General features: G+C 44.0%; 1 protein-coding gene across 2 annotated transcripts; it reads left to right on the top strand.

Moving 5' to 3' along the window:
• The first annotated feature begins 12,508 nt into the window (after positions 1 to 12,508).
• On the top strand, positions 12,509 to 18,742 carry Ift22 (intraflagellar transport 22). 2 transcript variants are annotated; one of them, XM_004630472.2, is made up of 5 exons: positions 12,509 to 12,669; positions 16,186 to 16,262; positions 16,398 to 16,484; positions 16,783 to 16,985; positions 17,948 to 18,742. In XM_004630472.2, exons 1-5 carry the CDS (start codon positions 12,631 to 12,633, stop codon positions 18,094 to 18,096), a joined length of 555 nt encoding a protein of 184 aa, XP_004630529.1. In that variant the 5' UTR covers positions 12,509 to 12,630; the 3' UTR covers positions 18,097 to 18,742. The 2 variants fall into 2 exon arrangements, with proteins under 2 accessions (XP_004630529.1, XP_023570272.1); XM_023714504.1 differs by lacking the exons at positions 12,509 to 12,669; positions 16,186 to 16,262; positions 16,398 to 16,484 and adding an exon at positions 16,273 to 16,363.
• Positions 18,743 to 20,812: the final 2,070 nt, after the last annotated feature.

A 20,812-nucleotide genomic window follows, 5' to 3' on the forward strand; every position in this document is an offset into this window, starting at 1 on the left:
ACCTCTTCTGGGAATTTATCTTAAATATTCCCAGTGCATGTCAGAAATGAGTGTGGTGCCAGTCCCACCCCCAGGACACACTGAGGCAGGGATTGAGACTCGGTGTAGTGGTGCAAGCTTGTAATCCCAGCGCTCGGGAGGCTGAAAACAGGAGAATCACGAGTCCAATTTACATAGTGCGACCCTATAGACGCTGTCCTAAATACATTAAAAAAAGAAATAAGTGTGAATATTATTTGCTTCAGTGCTGACTATAATGGGCTCAGCCTAGGAACAAGCAGTGTATATGAAATGCATGCAGCTGATGAAATGTGGTATGTCCTCATGGTAGAACAGCACGAAGCCGCAGCAAGGTGCTCCTGTGCTGATAAAGAAAGATCTCCACTACAAAAGAAAGGAAAGTGCTGAGCAGGTCAGGATAACTGGTGCAAGAAAAGGAGGCGTAAGATCGTATGTTAATGTTTGCTGCTATGAGGAAACAATGCAAGCACATGGAGACACTAATTAAAGAGGTGATCTACCCAGGAGAGGGACAGAGGACAGGAACAGGATGCAGCAGGGAGGGAGGCTTCTTCAGAGGTGAGCTTTTCCTGGCATTTCCACTTTGAGCCAAGTAAATTTCTTACCTAGTCAAGCCTGTATGAATATGCACAAACACAAGCGAGTTTGAGTCTTAAAGAAGAAAGAACCCAAATCACAATATGGCCCAAACCTCCGTATCTGAAGATTTCACATCCCTGGATTCAACCAACAACTCATCAAAGAATATTCAAAGAAAACTCTATGTTGTAAAACATAAACAGATACTTTCTATATTCTTCCCTAAGGATTATAGTCTAGCAACTCTTTACGTAGCATGTACACTGTTTTAGGTGTTATAAGGCATCTACAAATGCTTTAAAGCAAGATGTATAGTGCATTCTAGGAGGCTGAGGCAGGAAGTTCCAGCACTGCCTGGGCTTCTTAGCGGTTTAGTGAGATCTTGTCTCAAAATAACTTGTTTTAAAGTCCGGTGATGTAGCTCAGTGCAAAGGCCTTGGGTTCAATCCCCAGTATAACACACACACACACACACACACACACACACACACATACATATACACACAAACACACACACACACAAGGTACACACAAAAGGGTGTTCTAAGCAAATATCACACATTTTATGGTAGCAACTACAACATCCACTGATTTTGATTTTCAAGAAGAACCAGCTCTACACAGACACTAAATCATGGCCACATCACACTGAAGCTAAGTTTTCCTGAACTTTCTCTACTCTAACATCTACTATCTCCAGCATAGGCTTCTGGCAGGAACTCTCTATCCCTCCCCAAAGAGAGAAGAGCTTTTGCCTTCCCTCCCTGCCTGGCCTAGCAATCTCTGGAGCCTCAGGCCTTGGCTGCATGTTACTGAAGCCCTGACTAATCCTAGCCACTGGCCTCTGAGCAGAGGGCGCGTGCAGGATATCACTGCAGAGTTTCCCCCAGCCAGGGTTACAGTCCTTCCCTTTGTCAGCACTGATAATTGAACCCTAAGGGTTTTGCACTGAGCTACATCCCAGCCCTTGGTATTTTTATTTTTTAAATTTTGAGATTGGGTCTCCATAAGTCATCAAATTGCCCAAATTGGCCTGGAATTTATAATCCTCCTGCCTCAGCCTCCCAGAGTACTGGGATTACAGGCATGCGATTCCTCTTTAATTATTTATGAAGCCAGGACACCTCACCAAGTTGAAGAGTAATAGAGTAGTATCCTGTTGTTTCAGGAGACAGAGCAATCTAGCTTCATAGGGAGGAAAAACATTTCTCTTGGCCTGGGTAACCACGAGCCTGGCCTTATCCTACTACAGCACCTCTGATGCTGTCTGAGCCTGGCCGGCAGCTGAGGGGCCAGCTGGGAGAAGACACAGGCAAGCACAACTCCTCCTCCTTGTGCAGCACACCAAGCAGGACCCTTCCCTTGGTCTCTCGGATCCCAGCGCTCCTGCCTGTGGAAAGAACTGAAAGAATTTTCCTTCACCTGTTGCACAAAAATGACCTTCCGAATGGAATTGCTTAGCAAGAGGCTTAAGTGTACAGTATTAAAATGACAACAAAACTTTCAATCCATAGCAAGAGGTAAAAGTGAAACCTGTGTTAAGAATTGCTTTTTTTTTTTTTTTTTACAAGTCAAAAGGTATCACCTAGGGCTGGAATGTAACTCAGTGGGAGAGCACTTGCCTAGCATGCATGAGGGTCTGGGTTCCATCCCCAGTGCTGACAAAAAAAAAAAAAAAAGGTTCAACCTATATAATATGTTCACTAAGATTAAGTGATGTGATTTTATATTAAGCATGTATCTTCGATCAATGGATGTGGGGTATTCTGATCAATGAGCCTGGCAAGACACCTACACCTACACCCACATACACACTATCTGGTTCCTACAGAGAGAGGAACCAGCTACTGAGCTGGCCTTTCATAGGCAAATCAACCAACATAACACCCTCACCCCAACACCTTCATTTTGTAGCTACATGTTCTAATCACAACACATAATGCCTACACCCCAGACCCTATGGAAATTATTAAAAGTAACAATCCAAGCCGGCTGACCCTGCCTTGCCAGTTCTTTCCTGAGGAAATTATAACAAACACTGCAGACCTATCCCCTTGCTACCTCTGCCCTCCACCAAGCGTCTGTCTCTTGACTGACATTTGGCTCTTCCCTCTGTGGCCTCAGTGCCTTGGCTGCCTCTGGCCTCCAGGGAATCACAAGATGTCTTTTCACTGGCAGCTGTCTCCTGCTCGCACTCAAATAATAATAAAATCTACATTGTGAAATAGCTGTATATGAGGGTGGCATTTATTCAAAGAAGAAGACTCTAGAATTGCCAAGTACAGCGGCGAATTCCGGAGATGCTGCCCAAAGGAAAAAGTGGTTCTGGAAAAGGGTGGAAAGGGGAAGCAGCCTCTGGGAGTGATAGTGCTGACAAGAAGGCTCAGGACCCCAAAGGTGGTGGCAACGCAGTAAAGGCCCAACGCATCCTGTGTGAAACACAGCAAAATCGTGGAAGTCATGGAAAAGTCCAGGTTGAGATTCAGCGAAGTGGCCACACACTATAGTAAGGATAAAGCCAGGCAAAGGGGCGACTTGGGCTGGATGACAGAGACTCCATGGTAGGACCATTTCAAGAAGCAGCATTTGCCTTGCCTGTGAATGGAATGGATAAACCTATGTTTTCAGACCCACCAGTTAAGACAAAGTTTGGGTATCATATTATTATGGTTAAAGGGAGAAAATAAAATTATGTGAAAGGTAAGATTGCATACATTTTATTTACTTTAAAGGTATTGAATAGTCCTTGTATTTTGCAAGCTGTCATTGTGGATTTGTAAGTGTAAAATAGGGTGGGTAAAGACAACACTATGTATCACAACAAATACTGTGAAATTCATATTACTTTGTTATGTGAAATTCTGTATCACTTTTCATTTTTTCTGTTTTAATTCTAATTTGTACTCTTTAAAAAATAAAAATTTTTTTAAAAAGACTGTAGCATCATCCGGCTAAATCTTGGATTAAAGCTACACATAAGGTGTGCAGAATACACAAAGCACAAATTCCCAGATGCTTTGGGGAACGTTTCTATGTATACAGGTCGTATGCCCCATAATGAAGGCTTCTAGGGCTACCACAAGCATAAAGGTCTTTCCTAAACAGGATCTCTGATTTTTTTATTTCCTGACCATAGTCATTCTTTCTGGAGTGAGATGGAATCTCCGTGTTACTTTAATTTGCATTTCTCAGATGGCAGGCAAGGTTGGACATTTTTCACATATTTATTGACAAAACTAAAACTAGAAATTCCATTCAACCCAGCTACTCTCAAAAGAATTAGAGACATCATATCACAATGACACTTGCTACCGAAGTTTAGAGCAGTACAATTCACAATAGGTGGATCTTGAAAGTGGTGCACACCTCATCACAGGTAAGCTGAGGCACAAAGTGCAGTACTTACACACAGTGGCGCACCACTCTGTAATAAGGGATAAACTTGATTCATTTGCGGGAAAACGGATGCCTCTTGAGATCAGGATGTGAAGTGAAATAAATCACACAAGCTTAAATATCACATGGTTTCTCTTGTCCGAGACACTCAAGATATAAATTAAGTGCAAAATAAAAAAGTAGGCATAGATTTGAAATAGCAAGATAGATTTTTAGCACATGGGAAGGGAACCAAGAGACAGGGAAAGGAATGAGATTTTTAAAGGGTAGGGTTGTGAAGTGTTGTGTATATCGACCAGGTCCCTATGAAAAGCATGATTGTTATGTTTTTTAAAATACGGCATGTAATATTATATAAATGATAGGGTCCAAGAGTTGCAGAGGGGGGAGAGAGGAGAAAGAATAAGACTAAAAAAAGAGAATTAAGATGTGTTGTGTACATGTGCCAACTCCCTATGATAAATGTTATCATCATGCTCTACCAACAGGTACTAATAAAAATAAATAAAATAGGATCAGCTATCATTTCCTGTGCCCACAACCTAATCCTCTCTTAACCATCAATATGCTGCTGGAGGCCTGTATGTAAACAAAGGCTTCTTATGCAATGAATGTGGCTGGAATTCTTAACTACTCATTGAATGGCCAGTCACCTTCATTTTAAGACACAGAATTTTAAATAAAGTAGAAGAGGCAAGGAATTCGCTAAATTGAGTAAGATCTAAGTGGCTATATATAAAGAGAACTCAGTAGGGATACATCATGGGTTTGAGGCATTAACTTATTTGCAATAAATTACACATACCTGTGCTCTCCCCTGGTGGTAAAAGGAGATGCAGGAAGACACAAAGTTTATGGTTCAAAAAATAAGCAGTGTAGGAAAAAAATTCTGTGGTTAGGATGAAGAGGGTTAACCAAAAACATCACAAAGATATTACAAAGCCCGCTGAATCTGCTAAGTGATAACAGCTGTCAGGTGTCAATCACTTGCTGTGTGCCATTTCTTAGGTTAGATAGCTTGCACACCTTGTCTCATGTGATCTTAACCCCATAGAACTGGTTTAAGAAAACTCATTTAGTGAAGGAGAAACTGAAGCTTTATATGCGTGTTATCTACTGTTGCCTAACAAACACCTCCTCCAAAAATCTTACCAACCTACATTAACAAAAGATATTTGTTATGGCATAATCTCTATGGGTTAGGAATTGGGGAATAGCTTGGCTGGTCAGCTCTGGTTTAGGATCTTGGCTGGTGTCGTCATCAGCTGAAGGCTTGACAGCTAGAGGCCTCAGTTCCAGGATGGCCCACTTATGTGGACCACAGGTTGGCACCAGCTGGTTTGCAGGAGACCTCAGTTTCTCTCCACAGAGGGTCTCCAAGGGACCACTTGAGTCCTCAAGACGTGGCATCTGGCTTGGCCCAAGCGATTGACACAAGCCAGTAGAAAGCCAAAGATGCAATTCCTCTGATGACCCAGCCTTGGAACCTTTACATCCTTCAATATCCAAGTGGTTACATAGGTCAGCCCTGTTCACTGTGGAAGGGGGCTACCCAAGAGCGTGAAAATCAGTAAATGAGGTAACTGGGCCCATCTTGAGCAAGCTGACTTCCAGTAAGTCTAAGAACTTGAATAATTTTCTTAAGATCACTCAACTAATTTCAAATTCTGTTTTACTCCAAAATCAATCCTCTTTCCACTGAATGACCTTGCCTACCAAAAGTGCTTATGCACAGCACTGCCAAATATAGGCTCCAAGATCCTGGTGAAGCTTTCCCTTCATTCTTCTGGGAAATATTTTAATATTGAAAGCTTAGCTCAAGCTTTCTAATAAAAATTGATGAAAAATAATCTTTTGCTTCATTAATTTTTACTCTAAACCAAACTCACTGGACCTCATCCTTGGCTAGGTGAGCTTTCTTTCTTCTTAAGGAATGCCAGTATTGCATTAATGAAGAACAAAATATTTCCAGGTTACAAACCATTTTGTGATTGTTCCTATCTTTGAGAGTTGAGCTGAATATGTTCAAGCCTCTGTTGTAGACGGAGGTAGCTGAAGGGCATTTTTATTCCCGTGAGTCACAGGAAATCCACAATTTATTCTTCAGTAATAAAAACTGCATGTGTAGTCCTGAGGACCATGGAGGGTCAACTCAAATTAAAGATTTTATGACTGGCAGTTATATTAAATCTTTTCAACAATTTATAGAAAGGATTTGAAATATGTCAAACTGATTTCTTTACATTCTGCTTCAAGCAAGAAATTTTATTGCATTGAAGTCACCAAACCGGGAGAAAAATGACTCAGTTCACCCAGTCCTGGCCCCTGCCAATGTCACTTTGCTCTCTGTAGAACTAAAGGCCAGGTCTTAAGCTGTCTGAAGTCAACCTCTTCTAATTAAAATGAAAGTCATAAAGCAAAGTATTTCAATCATTTATAATAATAATAATCCCAGATTTAAATAGTATGTATGTCCAAGAAACATAAAGCGTTTCACATTTTTTATTTCCCTCACCTGGAAACAAAAACTAAAGCCCTTTGCCAAGTTTAAGGGAACATTCATTAACTTAAATATGTATAGATCAATGAATATATATGTGTGCAGGAGTCTGAATGGATGTGTGTTGGAAAAGACGAAGGGGCTGATGTGTATTGAGCACCTACTGGGTACCAGGCTTACAGCTAGGTCCAGGGCACCCAAGCATGAATGAAACCCTTCAGAGAAGGCCTGGCGTGTTGAGGAACACAGAGGCAACTACTTCCTGTTGTGGTCAATAAAACCAGAGCTGAAACAGCATGGGCTTTGGACCCGACACAGCTGGGGTAGACTTGGAGCCATTTCTGCACACACAGGACACTTGGCCTCCTTTCACGTTGAAAAGAGAACTGAGCCACCGGGCCACCACGAAGCCTATGGCACCTGCCTGCTTCATGACATCAACTTAGGGCACAAATCTGTCAGCTTGCCCTTTAGTAATAGCTTCCATTGCAAATTAAATGAAATTCTAAGTGGAAGGCCTATTTTTTTTTTTTTTTTTTTTGAGACAGGGTAGTTTGAGACAGGGCAGTTCAATGTGGCCTTGAACTCACTATGTGGCTCAGGCTGGCCCTGAATTGATGATCCTCTTGCCTCAGCCTGGCTTTATATAGAAAGCATCTGACAAGTGATAAAACACTCTACAGCTGGGTCTCCCTATCCAACAAGAAGCTCCAAGGGCAGAGACTGCAGCTTCATCTCTGGAACTCAGCAGCTGCCCAAGTGCCTGTCACTAGCTCTCCCAAAGCCAGACCAGACACCTAAGTATGTTTCGTGGTGGGGGTGGGAGGTGGGGAACTCCCTCCAACATTTCCAGGTGTGCAAAGGAACAACGTTTTTGAGGTTCTTTGGATTTTTTTTTTTTTTTTTTTTGTACTGGGAATAAAACTCAGGACCTTGGGCTTGCCAGGCACTACCTCTGAGCTCTCCCCTGGGCCTCTTTGGACTTTTGAAACTTTTAATTTTTTAATGCATAGAAGGAACGGGAAGGCTGGGGAGATAGCTCAGTAGCTTAAGCACCTTCCTGGAAAGTGCAAGGTCCGGAGTTCGATCCCTGGTACCAATTAATTAATTAATTAATTGAGGGGCAGAGTATAGCTCAGTGGCATAAGAGCCTGCCTGGCAAATGCAAGGTCCTCAGTTCAATCCCCAACACCAAAAAGTAAAGAAAGAGGGCTGGTGAGATAGCTCAGCGGACTAAGTGCCTGCTTTGGCAAGTGCAGGGATCAGAGTTCGATCCCCATCCCGAATGCTGAGCCAGTGACCAAGTCTGGGTATGGTGGCGCACACCTGTCATCCCAGTGCTGGGGAGGCTGAACACAGGAGGATTACTATGAGTCCAAGCTGCTTTGTGAGACCCTGTACCAAATACATATATGAAAGAAAGAAAGAGTATAATACATGGTTATGACATCATGCTAATAAAATAACCAGCTGGGAATATGCAGTAGTGCTGAAAAGTGAAGAAAAGCTCATAGAGGGACAGAGATTTCAAAAGGACCCAGAAACTACCTTGAAGAGGCTCACAACTGCCAAATCAAGGACAATTTGAGCAACAAAATAAACAACGGTAATACCCAGGGGCCAGGGAGATGGCTCAGTGGAATAAGTGCTACCCTGGCACGTGCAAGGGCCTGAGTTCAATCCCCAGTTCCACAAAAAAAAGTAATACCCAGATTGTAATTCAGTGTGCAAAAAAGGATACTATGAACTACTGTATGTATTTAACATAAATATATGCATAGTGTGTGTATATAGTCATGCACTACATAACAACATTTTGGTCAATGACGACCACACATAGGACAGTGACCTCTTAAGATTATAATGGAGGGCAGGGACATAGCTCAGCAGCACAAGTGCCTGCATTTGCCAGGCAGGCTCTTATGCCACTGAGCTATATCTCCGCCCCTCAACAGTGCCGTATTGTACCAGCAGCCAGCCCATCCATGTCGTGTTTACTGCATCTCTTGATGGCATTGAGAGGTCGCATCTAGTCGTGTCAATGCACACTGTGATGCCCCCACCATGAAAATGCCTAGGGATTCATTTCACAGATCATATCCTGGCACAGATATATTCATGTTTCTCAGCAATTCTACCCCTGGCTATTTATCCAAAACAAATGAAGTTATCTAGTGCTTTATTTGTATCCACTTTATTGACAATAGCCAAACACTTAACCTGTTATGGCTTAGACTAAGAATGACCCTCACCAAAGGAAACCTCTCAGATGCTGAGAGGCTGAGCTTTGACTTTCTGTCAAGAGGTGGAATCTGGTTAGAGACAGTCACCGGGCACGACCTGGAAGTGTTCATCTCTTTCCTTGGCTCTTCTTTTGCTCTACTTCCTTGTCACCATGATGTGAGCAAGTTTTCCTCCACCAGGCCCCTCTGCCAGGCCATGGTCTGTAAATGTGAGCCAAAATAAACCTCCCCTCTTTAGGTTGTGGGTGTTGGGCGTTGTGTCTTGACAACAAGACAGTGACTAAGACATAACCAAATGTTCATCAACAGATGAGTGAATAAGCAAAATTAAGGTATCTTCATATGTGGAAATACTACTGAACAATAAAGAGTAAGCTACTGATACACAGAACATAGGACAATTTCCAAAATATTGCTTGAGTAAAAAGAGCCAGACAGGGGCTGGTGAGATGGCTCAGTGGTCTAAAGCACCTACTTAGAATAAGCTTAGCAAAGCAAAGGGACGATGGTTCAATCCCCAGCACCACATACCAGGCAGCCCACCCCTTGGTGGGCTGAGCTGGCCACACACACACACAAATAAGTAAATTAAAAAAAAAAAAGAGCCAGACATAAAAGAATAAAATATTGAGTGAGTCCATTTATATGACATCTTGAGTAACCAAAAATAAAACTACAGTGACAAAAAGCACAACTAAGGTTTTCTAGGATTATGGGTGGGAGATGTCTCAATTACTTTTCTTCTGTTGCTGGGACAGACACCCAAGCCCCAAAATTAAGGAAAGAAAGGTTTAGCACACAGATAGTGGAGATGTCAGTCCATACTCAGCTGGCTCCAAGGCAGAGTAGCATATGACAGAGGGCAGCAGTTCATGGTGGCAGAAAACAGCAAAGAGAAATGGGAGGAGCAGTGACTGAGGCAGCTAGGAAGCCTCTCTCCCCTCCTCATATTGTGTTCGGATCATCCACTCTAGGGTGGGTGTAACACTCACACCCATAATCTCAGCATTACACCACGAATCAATCACAAACTCTAGAAACCTCCCCAATGACTGCATCAGACCTTAGGGGGACAATGAGACACAAACCACAACAGTTCCTTATGAATAGGCTTATGAATAGGAATAGACTCAACCAGCACAGCAATTCTCCCTCCCCCTTCATTCCTTAATTGCTAGGATGACGGCTGGAAGCACACCAGCCACTTTGTGACCATGAGGTAACATGCATGAGAACAAAGACAGAACCAGCAGGAAAAAAAAAAAAACCTCAAAAGAGCCTAATGTTTGAGCCACTGCAGAACTGCACGTTAGTCCTAGACTTTCCAATCCTGCATCTCTAGAGCACCTTGTTCTACTGTAGCTTTTGCTTCAACAACATTAATTCCCAAGCAAAACGCAAAGCTCCTCCAGATTTCCATGCCATGTTCATTTTTCACTAAGACTACGTGCCTCCTCCTCCTAGCACTGGGAGCCAAGGATTCAATCACACATCTTTAAATGTATGCTTTAAAATGAGCCCCAGGGGCTGGGGAAATAGCTCAGTAGAATAAGCACTTGCCTGGCAAGTGCAAGGTCCTGAGTTCAATTCCCAGTACCACAAAAAAATTAATAAATAAAATGAGCCCAAAGGATGTTAATTATCTAGCTCTTTAAGGATAGTATAATTGCCCTAATCAGGATGGCATCATGGTGTGCTCCAAACAGCGAAGAGGAGTTGCAGGGACAGCACAAAACATGGCAGAGGCTGGGAATACGGTTTGGTGGCAGAGCACTTACCTAGCATGCACAGGGCTATGGGTTCCATCCTCAACACCCAAAAAAAGTGAGGGAGCAGAGAAGCCTTGAGAAATGCTAAGAAGATGGAGAATAGGATTCGAAGCTAGGATAGGAGAGAATAGGCCCAGATTGGCGGATAGTAGCCAAGAAGATATTTAAGGTTTCAAAGTGTAATGTCTAATTTCCTAATTAGTATGACGACAAAACATGTGAGTGTTAATTTTAAAAAAATTGATTATAGAAAAAGCATTACCACCAGGTGTGGTGGTTCACACCTATTAATTTTAGCCCTTAGAAGGCTGAGGCAGGAGGACTGCCATGAGTTCGAGGCCAACCTGGGTCACACAGAAATACCTTGTTTCAAAAAAAAGACATTACCATGAATCCCCCTGAGAATACTTTCTTCAAACACACTGATTGCATCATTCTGGCCATTCTTGGAAGCACTCTCTCTGAAGAATCCACCTTCCCGGGGTGTTCATAGGCAAGATCCTAAACCAGTGTTTCCCAACCATTTTGGTGCCAAGTAACGGTTTCAAGAGAGACAGTTTTTCCACAGACAAGGGTGAGAGGTTGGGGGTGTTCTGGGAATAATTCAAACAGAGCTGGGAACTCAGACCCCTCTCAGGAGCAGCTTCACTGAAGGGTGGAAACAAAAGAGGCACCTCAGGGCAATGCCCCCAGCCGTGGGGACTGGCTATAAACACAGTTGAAGTTTCCCTCCCTTGCTTACTTCTTACAACTCCTACTGTGTGGCCCAGCTCCTAACAGACCATAAATTAGTACTGGTCTGTAGCCCAGGGAACCTCTTTCCTACTCAGAGCCAAACTCCTACCCAGCTCAGCTTCCTATGGAAAATCTCCTGCATCCTTGGCAACTCCCAGCACATCCTCTTTCTTTACTCTTGGACCAGATTTCCCTATGACTTCTCATCCTTATCCTCATGCTGTCCAAATTCTGAAGGACACGTGTTCTGAACTCCATCTCTCCTTACTTGACCTAAGGTAAGCAAACAGCATTCTCTCCAAAGAAATTCTTCCTCTCTTCATCAACCTCATAATTCAATAACTTTCAGGTGACATACTAGCTCCCAAGAGACAAACAAAAATCCAAACACGTGTGATATCTATTGTCAGTCTTCAAAGCTTCAGCCAAAATCAGAGTTGTCCTGTTTTAGTGACCTCTCCTAGATCCACAGGTACAGAGAACTGTGTAGAACAGGCATGTGTAAAATGTATGAAGAGAAACACCCAGGGGTGTACCCTAGGTTATCATGAACTCCTGCTAGGAATTTACTTGGCTGTCTTGTCACTGGAATGAACATTGCAAGTCACAAGGAGGGTATGGAAGAGGTCAAGTGTGTGGCCCAGGAGACAAAGCAAAAAAGGAAAAGAAAATGAGTTTGTACCAAAAGTAAACAAGTGCCCGATCATATTTGGCTATTTAGTTCTAAAACTACACCATATGCTCTGGCTACGTAATTTAAGGCTGGCCTAATTTAGCAGGAATATTCCCAAACACCCGCAGTGACTAAACAATGCCCTTTCGGTTCCTCCCAGATCCTAGTAACTGTGAGTGGCGCCGCCCTTTCTAAGAGCCTGGAAACCTGTTTTCTGCCTCCCTTCACTTTAGCGTTTTATTCTCCTGGGACAAGGCTGATAAATGGGATCCCAATGTGGGCTGCAGCATCCAAGTGTGACAAAGAAGCCAAAGGCCTGGTACCCAGCTCAAGTCACCAGCTATTCCGCCTTGCTGAGCACTCGGATTAGGATGAATAACGAAAATTGGGAGCCGGCCACTGCACCCCCTCCTGGAGTCTCATTTTCCACGTCTCTACAAAGAGAAGCAGGACTGGCGAGCTCCGAGCCTCGGGACCACAACCTCTTCAGCAGCTCCAGCTGCGCGCCTTCCCTCCAGCTCTCTCTCCACTTGCGTCTCGCGCCTTCTTTCCGCCCGCCGCTCCCGGAAGTGCCTAATCCCGACAGCCCCTGCGCGCCGCTCCCGGTCACCATGGAAACGAAGGCTGAGGCTCAGCGCGGAGATTGACTGAGCGAAGTCGCGCTGCATCCCACGGCGCCGGCCGACACTGTGGTGCTCCCGGACGGCGACAGAGATGCTGAAGGCCAAGATCCTCTTCGTGGGGCCCTGCGAGGTGAGGCCAGACTCGGCGCGGCTGCGGGACTGACATCCCCTTAGTCTGTGCCTTACATAAGCAACCGCCCAGGAGGTGACCATCGGGTCTTAAAGCTACCACCCCGGCGAGCCTACCAGAACTCCGAGATGGTGTTCACTTTTTTTTTTTTTCTTTCCTTTTTTGAGACAGGGCTTCACTAGGCAGTTCAGACTGGCCTTGAACTCACTATGTAGCCCAGGCCGGCCTCAAACTTGTAGCGATCCGCCTGCCTCAGCCTCCGGAGCTAGGAGCTAGAATTACAGGCGTGCTCCACCACGTCTAGCTAGAACCTGGTGTTTAGACCCCCGAAGGCTCCACCATAGTAAGTGGCATCTTTGGAACTGGGGCCTGGGTCTTCTGACTCATGCTTTGCCCGTTCCCGTTATCCCTAATGGATGTTTGTGGGACTACAGAAACAGGAGGGAAAACGAGATTATTTCTTAAATGGTTTGGAACCCTTGGCTACTGATGTATGTGAGTGACAGTAGTGGCCAGGCTTCCATGTGTATGTGCACTTCGTGGTGTACGCAAAAGTAAAATTTACATAGACTAAAGTGAACTGTATGGCGGAAAGACACTGTAGAAGTAATAGATGAGGAGGCTTGCAGGTTAGCTCCGTTGTTTAAAGCACCGGCTTGGGCAAACTCAGTCAGGTACAGGGGACCGCAGTTCGACCCCCAGCTCCACAGGCCACACCAGACCCGTTCCTACGACAGCTTGAGCCATCCAAAAAGAAAAGTGATAGATGAGTACTGTCCAACTTCAGAATGCTTCCAGATCACCTGGATGGTATTAAAACGCAGATCACCAGGTCCTACCCCAGCGTTTTTATTTCATGAGACCCAGGATGGACCTGTGAGTTGGATTTTGCTGATAGTGATCTAGGGCAGTGGTGGCAAACCTAGTGCTACAGCATCTGTTATTGAAAGCTCTAAAAGTTTGCTGTCACCAGTCTAGAGTGGTGCTAATGTTGCTGGTGCACAGATCACACATGGAGAACAACTGTGGATTCATGTCAGTGTGGGGAGAAAGGTGTTTTTATCTTGAGTTAGAGAAGATTTTCTTAACCACAACACAAAAATGAAGGTGGTTTAGAAGAAATAATAGCGAAGTTAAGGCCTAAGGAAAGTATTTGCAAAATGCATTTCAAAGAAAGGATCCTTAGATAAACTATACAAGGAAATTTTAAAACGCAGTAAACAGAAACAGTTCAATCACAGATCAACTAAAGGCACTACACACAATTAAAATCGGGAAATGAAAGTGTCCAGTAACTACATATGAGAAGACACTCAATCTCAGTCACAGGGACAGTGATTAAAATAAAAAGATGCTATTTATTTGCCCACCAAATTGGATGAGGAAAGTTTAAGAATGCTAATATGCAGTGTTAAGATGCATGTAGTAAAATGTTCTAGGAGTCTGTTGTGGAGATTCTAATAACATGTGTATTTTTGTTTGTCTTTGTCTTTGTTCTTTTTTTGGGCAGGGAGTTTGGTTTTGGTTTTGTGAGACAGAGAATCACTCTAGTCCAGCCTGGCCTTGAACTCATGTAGCCCAGGCTGGCCTCAAATGCATGATCCTGCTGCCTCAGCTCTGGAGGGCTCGAATTACAGGCATGAGCTACCATCCCCAGAGATAATACCTTCTATGGAGAGCAAATAATTAAAAGTTACAATGTGCCTCACTTTTGGTGTAGTAATCATTGCTATACCTGAGAGCTTTTCCATGTTCCTGAGTCATACGCAATACTGAACAACTGGAAACACCTTCACTCACCAATAAGAGTATCTTAAAAACTAAGATGCCTCCCATGTTTTCTTTTTTGATTTGTTTGTTTGTTTTGAGATAGGTTCTCACTGTGTAGTCCAAAGTTCCCCCCTAAAATTCACTGTGGAGTCCAGGCTGGCCTCTAATTCCTGGCAATCCTTCTGCCTCAGCCTTCTGAGAGCTGGGATTACAGGCTTATGCCGCCAGGTTCAGCAACACATTCCTACTTTCAAAGACTATGCAACAATTAAGCAAAATGAGGCAGTTCTGTGTGTGCTGATACAGAGAGCCCTCCAAGACAAAATTTTAAGAATTATAAAAAACAAGTGTTGAAATTTTTTTTAATGAAAATTTCCAAGTATCTAGAGGACAAAAAAATACTGTGAACTCCTGGCACGCAGCCCCCAGCATCAACAAGAAAGTGTATCTCAGTTCTCGCTTCCCAGTCTTGCCACTTTCCCATCCCTCTCACCTATCTTCCAAAACACATCATCCTTCCCCATCTAAGTTGTTTAGAAACAGCACTTTTTGAATCTGTGTGTGGCTTCACTCCTGGAAATGTATTCAAACCCAGAACCTGTTCCTATAATCTCAAAGCATTTGCTTCATTTATTCAGCCTTAAAAACAAACATGCATGATCTCTACAACACCATCACTTGCTGTGTTTGTTTAGATCATATGTAATTTGTAAGGCTTCATCTTTAGGGAAAATTACTACAGTAGTATTGGGTCCCCACCCCCACTTTTATTTTTCTGATTCTGTCAATGGACCTCTCAAAGTCTCCCGAACTAGCATTGATCAGGATCCTTCTAGCCAAGCAGTTGTTGCTCAGACTAAAATATCTTAGAGGGCAGGAGAATGGGAGGGGTTTTGTGTTTTATGTTTTTGGTTTTGATTTTTTTTTCAGTCCTAAAGATTAAAAACAGGGCTTTTGCATTGAACTATGACTTCAGCCCCCTGTTTGTTTGTGGGGGCTGTTGAGATGGCATCTCCCTAAATCACCAAGTTGCCTGGGCTGGCTGGTATCTTCCTGGCCCAGCCTCCCAGAGTGCTGGGATTACAGGCAAGCACCACCACACTCAATTTAGAAATTTTTATAAGCACCCAAGCTAAAGAGACTGCCTTTCTTTGGAAGTGACCAAAAAAAGTTTTTTATATTCAGACATAAACATGAGGGAATGGGACAGATCAAAGGATGGTTTGAATGGAGGGATGAGGAAGGCCGTTTTTTGGTTCTGTGGCTAGTTCACGTGGGGATGTACATTACTTTTGTATTACATAAAGAGAAACTGCTTTCTGTGGAACTGCGGCATGGCCAGTCCCCGGCCCTGGGCCCAGCTCTGATCTTGATCCTCTCTGTGACCTCAGAGAATTCCTTTCCCCTCTCTCAGCCTCAGTGGCTTGGTACCTATAACTGACTGGTTTCCTGAAGGTATAGAGAGGAACAGGCAAGAGAGACACATGATATTTTTTTCTGTTCTTAGGTTTGGTAGTTGAGTGCTGGGTGGGGGAATCAGTGTGGTTAAAGTCACCTCAGCAACAAAGCCTAGACTCTCAGGTCCCCTGGTTCCCAGACCAGGCTGTGCCCACCACCAAAGAGCAAGCCAGTATGGTCTATGGCCTGTAGGACCACACTACATTCCAAGCCAGTTATGGAAAGGGATCTTTATGGTTTATCCTTTTGTTTTTCAACAGAGACCTTTATTCACTTTTATTTTCACAGAGTGGAAAAACTGTTCTGGCCAACTTTCTGACTGAATCTTCCGACATCACCGAATACAACCCAACCCAAGGAGTGAGGTTAGCCTGCCCAGCCCGTGTCCCGAAGCATCACCGACCATCACCCACCATCACCCACCTCCTACTTGCTGGGGTTTTGGCATTCCTAAAGTACTTCCTAAGTAAAGATTTCTCTGCTGCTGTTTTTATTTTTAGGATCCTGGAATTTGAGAACCCAAATGTCGCCAGCAACAAGGGCACAGGGTGTGAGTTTGAGCTCTGGGACTGTGGCGGTGATGCTAAGTATGTTTCCTTTAAAGATCTGCTGCCTAGGGGTTGGGGAGATAGCTTAGTAGAATAAGGAAAGCACAAGGGCCTGAGTTCAATCCCCGGACTGAAAAAATAATAATAATAATCTGCTGTATAGTGACTTAAATATCAAGTCTGAGATGTAGCTCAGTGGTGGAGTGCTTGCCTACCATACTTGAAGTCCTAGGTTTGAGCCCTAGCACCACAAAAGAAATCTGAATGAAATGCAATAAAATGCTGTTAGAAACCAGGCTGACCTAACTCTTGCTCTAACTCCCTTCCTGATTTCTAGGTTTGAGTCCTGCTGGCCGGCCCTGATGAAGGATGCCCATGGGGTGGTTATTGTCTTCAATGCCGACATCCCAAGCCACCTGAAGGAAATCGAGATGTGGTATTCCTGCTTTGTCCAGCAGCAGTTCTTACAGGATTCTCAGTGCCTGCTAATTGCACATCACAAACCAGGCTCTGGAGGCGACATGGGGAGCCTGTCTTTGTGTAAGGAAACTTCAGTTTCCTCTCCTCCTCTTGTCAGCATTTGGGGCACCCATGTGTTACTCTTGTCTTTGAGCCCATTAGCTTTGTGCAGCCACTGAGCACCTGCCATGTGTAGGCATGTGTTAAAGAGCCACCCAGGCCAGCATCTGGGCACTGAACAGCAGACAGACTCCAAGAGAGGGGAAGCTGGTGTTCACTATTCATTGATCCAACTGGATGTATTCCTACCTTCCTGACAGGCCAAGAAAGCCTCCAAGGCTTAACATGACACATGAGCAAGGTGACAAAAGTGATCCTGGAAAACAATTCACAGTATATTCAGAAATACCCAGGCATGGTGGCACATACCTGTAATTCCCAGCACTTAGAAAGCTGAGGCAGGTAGATCATTGTGAGTTCCAGACCAGCCTGGGCTACAAAGCGAGCTCAAGGCCAGCCTGAATTGCATAGTGTGACCCTGCCTCGAAAGAAAGAGAGAGAGAGAGAGAGAGAGAGAGAGAGAGAGAGAGAGAGAGAGAAAGGAAGAAAGCCAGAAACAAAGAATAGGAGAGAATCCATTCCTGGGTTAAGAGCACAGAGAAAGAGCTGGGGTGCAGCCCAGTGGCAGAACCCTTGTCTAGCATACATGAGGCCCCAAGTTCCATCCCTAGCACCACAAAAACTACAGAAAGTGGTTGGTGTAGTTCTTGCTGTGTTGCCAGGTGACAGCATCATGAAACCCTTCTCTGCTGTGTCAAGCAAGACACAACTTTATTTCTGGACTTTATTCTTTTTCTTGGCAGAACCAAGGACTGACCCCTTGTGCTGGTCAGGCAAGCACTTATTCTACTGAGCCATCTCCCCAGCCCCTAATTCTAGGCTTTAGAAAGTTCAATAGACTTCTAAAAGTCTAGGTCATTGGGAGCAAAAGAGGGCCTCCTTGTGGAAAGTTTGCACCTAACTGACCTGATTCTCCTTTTAAGCGCCACCACTGAACAAGCTGAAGCTGGTGCACTCCAATCTTGAGGATGAGCCTGAAGAGATCCGGATGGAGTTCATGAAATACTTGAAAAACATCATCAGTTCCATGTCTGAGAGCAGAGACAGGGAGGAGATGTCAATCATCACCTAATAGCCTATGCCCAGGACATCCACTTCCTGATGCAGTCGGCTGCTCCCGCACAGAACTGCAATCGTACCCAGCTGCTCATATTTACTTGTCCCTGCGCCAACAGAAAACATTGTCCTCTTCTCCCAGAAGGTAGTAGTCAGCCAGGAATTGACTCGTGCTATCTTCTGTCCTTAGTTCAGGTGGGAAAATCCTTTCACTGGATTCTGATTCCATGACCCCAGGCCTTTCCAAAAAGCTGGAAAATTGAGGAATCCCCTCCCTTTCATATGTATCAAACTATAAAAATTGTGGAACTGTAGCCATCATAGCCCAAAGACACATCATCAGTTTAATCCAGGTGTATTGGTTTGGATGTGATCTTCATTTCTTGATTCAGTCAACAAATTCCAACTAGTTGAGCCCCTACTGTGATATGTAAGGCCCTCTTCTAGCTGTTCACTGTATATATGATAAAACAAAACCCTTTCCCCAGTGACCCCTGGGAATATAGATAAGTGGTTTAAGGGCCTGCCTGGCAAGCACAAAGTTCCCAGTTTGATACCTGGTACCTGGATGGGAGACCCCTCGCCCCATACAGCCTTCCTTCTGTTTTTCTAAATAATACTGAGGTAGAGTCAGAAATTTAAGTACTATGTTTTAGTTTGACAAAAAAAAAGCAGGGGAGCTGAGCATATTGTCTCATTTCTATGATGCCAATACTGTGGGAAGCTGAGGCAGGAGGACTGCAAGCTTTAGCCTAGCCTGAGTAACTTAGCAACTTAGCAAGACCCTGACTCAAAATAAAAAATAAAAAGGGCCAGACATATATCTCAGTCCAAAGCCCTCGTGTTCAATTCCCAGTACAACCACAACAACAAAGTAGAGTCTTCATGTTTTGTAACTGGTTATCTCTGTGAACCCCAAATGTAATTGTAAAGGTGCTGTAATAGAGGTAGATTTGAGAGAGACGCTGTCTTAGTTACTGTTTACTCATTGCTGGGACAAATACCCAACACTCAGAATGAAGGAAGGAAAGGTTTATTTAGCTCAGTTACTGGAGGGTTCAGTCCATACTCTGCTGGCTCCAAGGCAAACAACAGCAGTTCATGCAGCAGAAAACAAAGAGCAGAGGAGCAACAGCTGCGTAAGTGGCGAGGCTGCCAAGATCAAGCTCCTCCCAAGACTGTGACTTCTCCACAGAAGACGGGTAGGGCGGCAGGAAGCCTTTCTCATTTCTTGGGCCCTGCCCACCTGCAGGGCTAGGCCCTCGCTGAGAACTGCCTGAGTTGATTCAGCCAAGTTGACATAGTGTATCAACTGACACACAGACAGGAAAAACAACATGGGACAGAACAAAAAAAAAAAAAAAAGAAGACACTACAGTGATTCAGTCACAAACCAAGACAGGAGAGGAGCCCCAGAAGCTGGAAGGGGCAAGAAATAGGCTCTGCTAGAACCTCCAGAGGGAATTTGGCCTTGGTGGCATCTTATTTGGATCTGGTGATACTGATTTTGGACTTCTGGCCTCCAGAACCATGAAGGAAACACTGAAATAAGCTGATTCTTGTTATTCAGAGTAATTATGTTCTATAAAGTCACCGAGAATGCTGAATTAGTAATACTGAGTTTTGCTTTAGAGGAACTACAGAGTACCTGCCAACTGCCAACCTACCTCAGGGTATTTTCATCAACTGCTTGATATATAACCTGTTTTATGTGGTTCTTTTTAAAGAAGGAAGGGTGTATCCACCCAGACTGTTCCAGCATGCCCTATCTGCCTTGGAGCCTGATAACTATGGCCTGAAAACATGAGACAACATAAGCCTAAACCTCTCCTTAAGTCGTGTCAGGCATTGTATCTTACCAAAGAGAAAGTAACTAACACAGCCTCTGAGACTGGTAAAGCAATAACCACAGGGCTATGATTTGCATCTTAACCATGTCTTAAAGGCCCATATGGGAAAAGCTTAGACCCCCATCTCACTGCTGTTGGAAGGTGGTGAGAACCATGAAGATCTGGTTCCTAGTTGAGAGACTAGGTCCTTGGGATATGCCTCCAAAGTGGATTGTGGGACACTGGTCTCGTTTCTCTTTCCACTTCTCTACTGCCATGAGATGAGTAGATCTACTGTGTCCTATTCCCCCAGCCATGATATGCTATCTCACTACGGACCCAAAGCCAATGTGACCAACATTGGATTGAATCTTCCAAGACTATGAGCCACAAACAACTTTACTGGTATTAAGTTGGCTATCAGTTATTTTGTTATAGTAACAGCTGGATAATACACAATACAATAAGCAGCGCAAATAAGGACTATATTAACTAGATTTGAATCCAGGCTGGCAATGGCTGCCGAGAGTGTTGCACATACAACATCGTAGTTCTTTGAACCAAAAGGCAAGTAGTGTTCTGAAGTTCCATCCATTGTTAAAAACTGACCACTTATTCTCATGCAATGTAAGTTGCCTGCCCTGTATCTCAAAATTGGTTGGGCAAAGCCCATAGAGATCATTATATTCTGTGAAGAACACTGAGAGGCCCTTCTATATCTTAAGAGAGGCAAAATCATTATGACAAAGAGTGGAGTTTTTCTGGCAACTCATCATGTAGGAACTTGATTAAAAAGTAACACTCTTGATGGCCCACTGAAAAAGCAACCAGGCACTTATTATTTCAGAAAAACTGAGGTATGGTTTAGACCTTAACTTCAGCCTTCTCTGCCTAATTGTTGAG

The sequence above is a fragment of the Octodon degus genome, unplaced genomic scaffold (assembly GCF_000260255.1).
Source record: "Octodon degus isolate 3935 unplaced genomic scaffold, OctDeg1.0 scaffold00035, whole genome shotgun sequence".
Classification (NCBI taxonomy): domain Eukaryota; kingdom Metazoa; phylum Chordata; class Mammalia; order Rodentia; family Octodontidae; genus Octodon; species Octodon degus.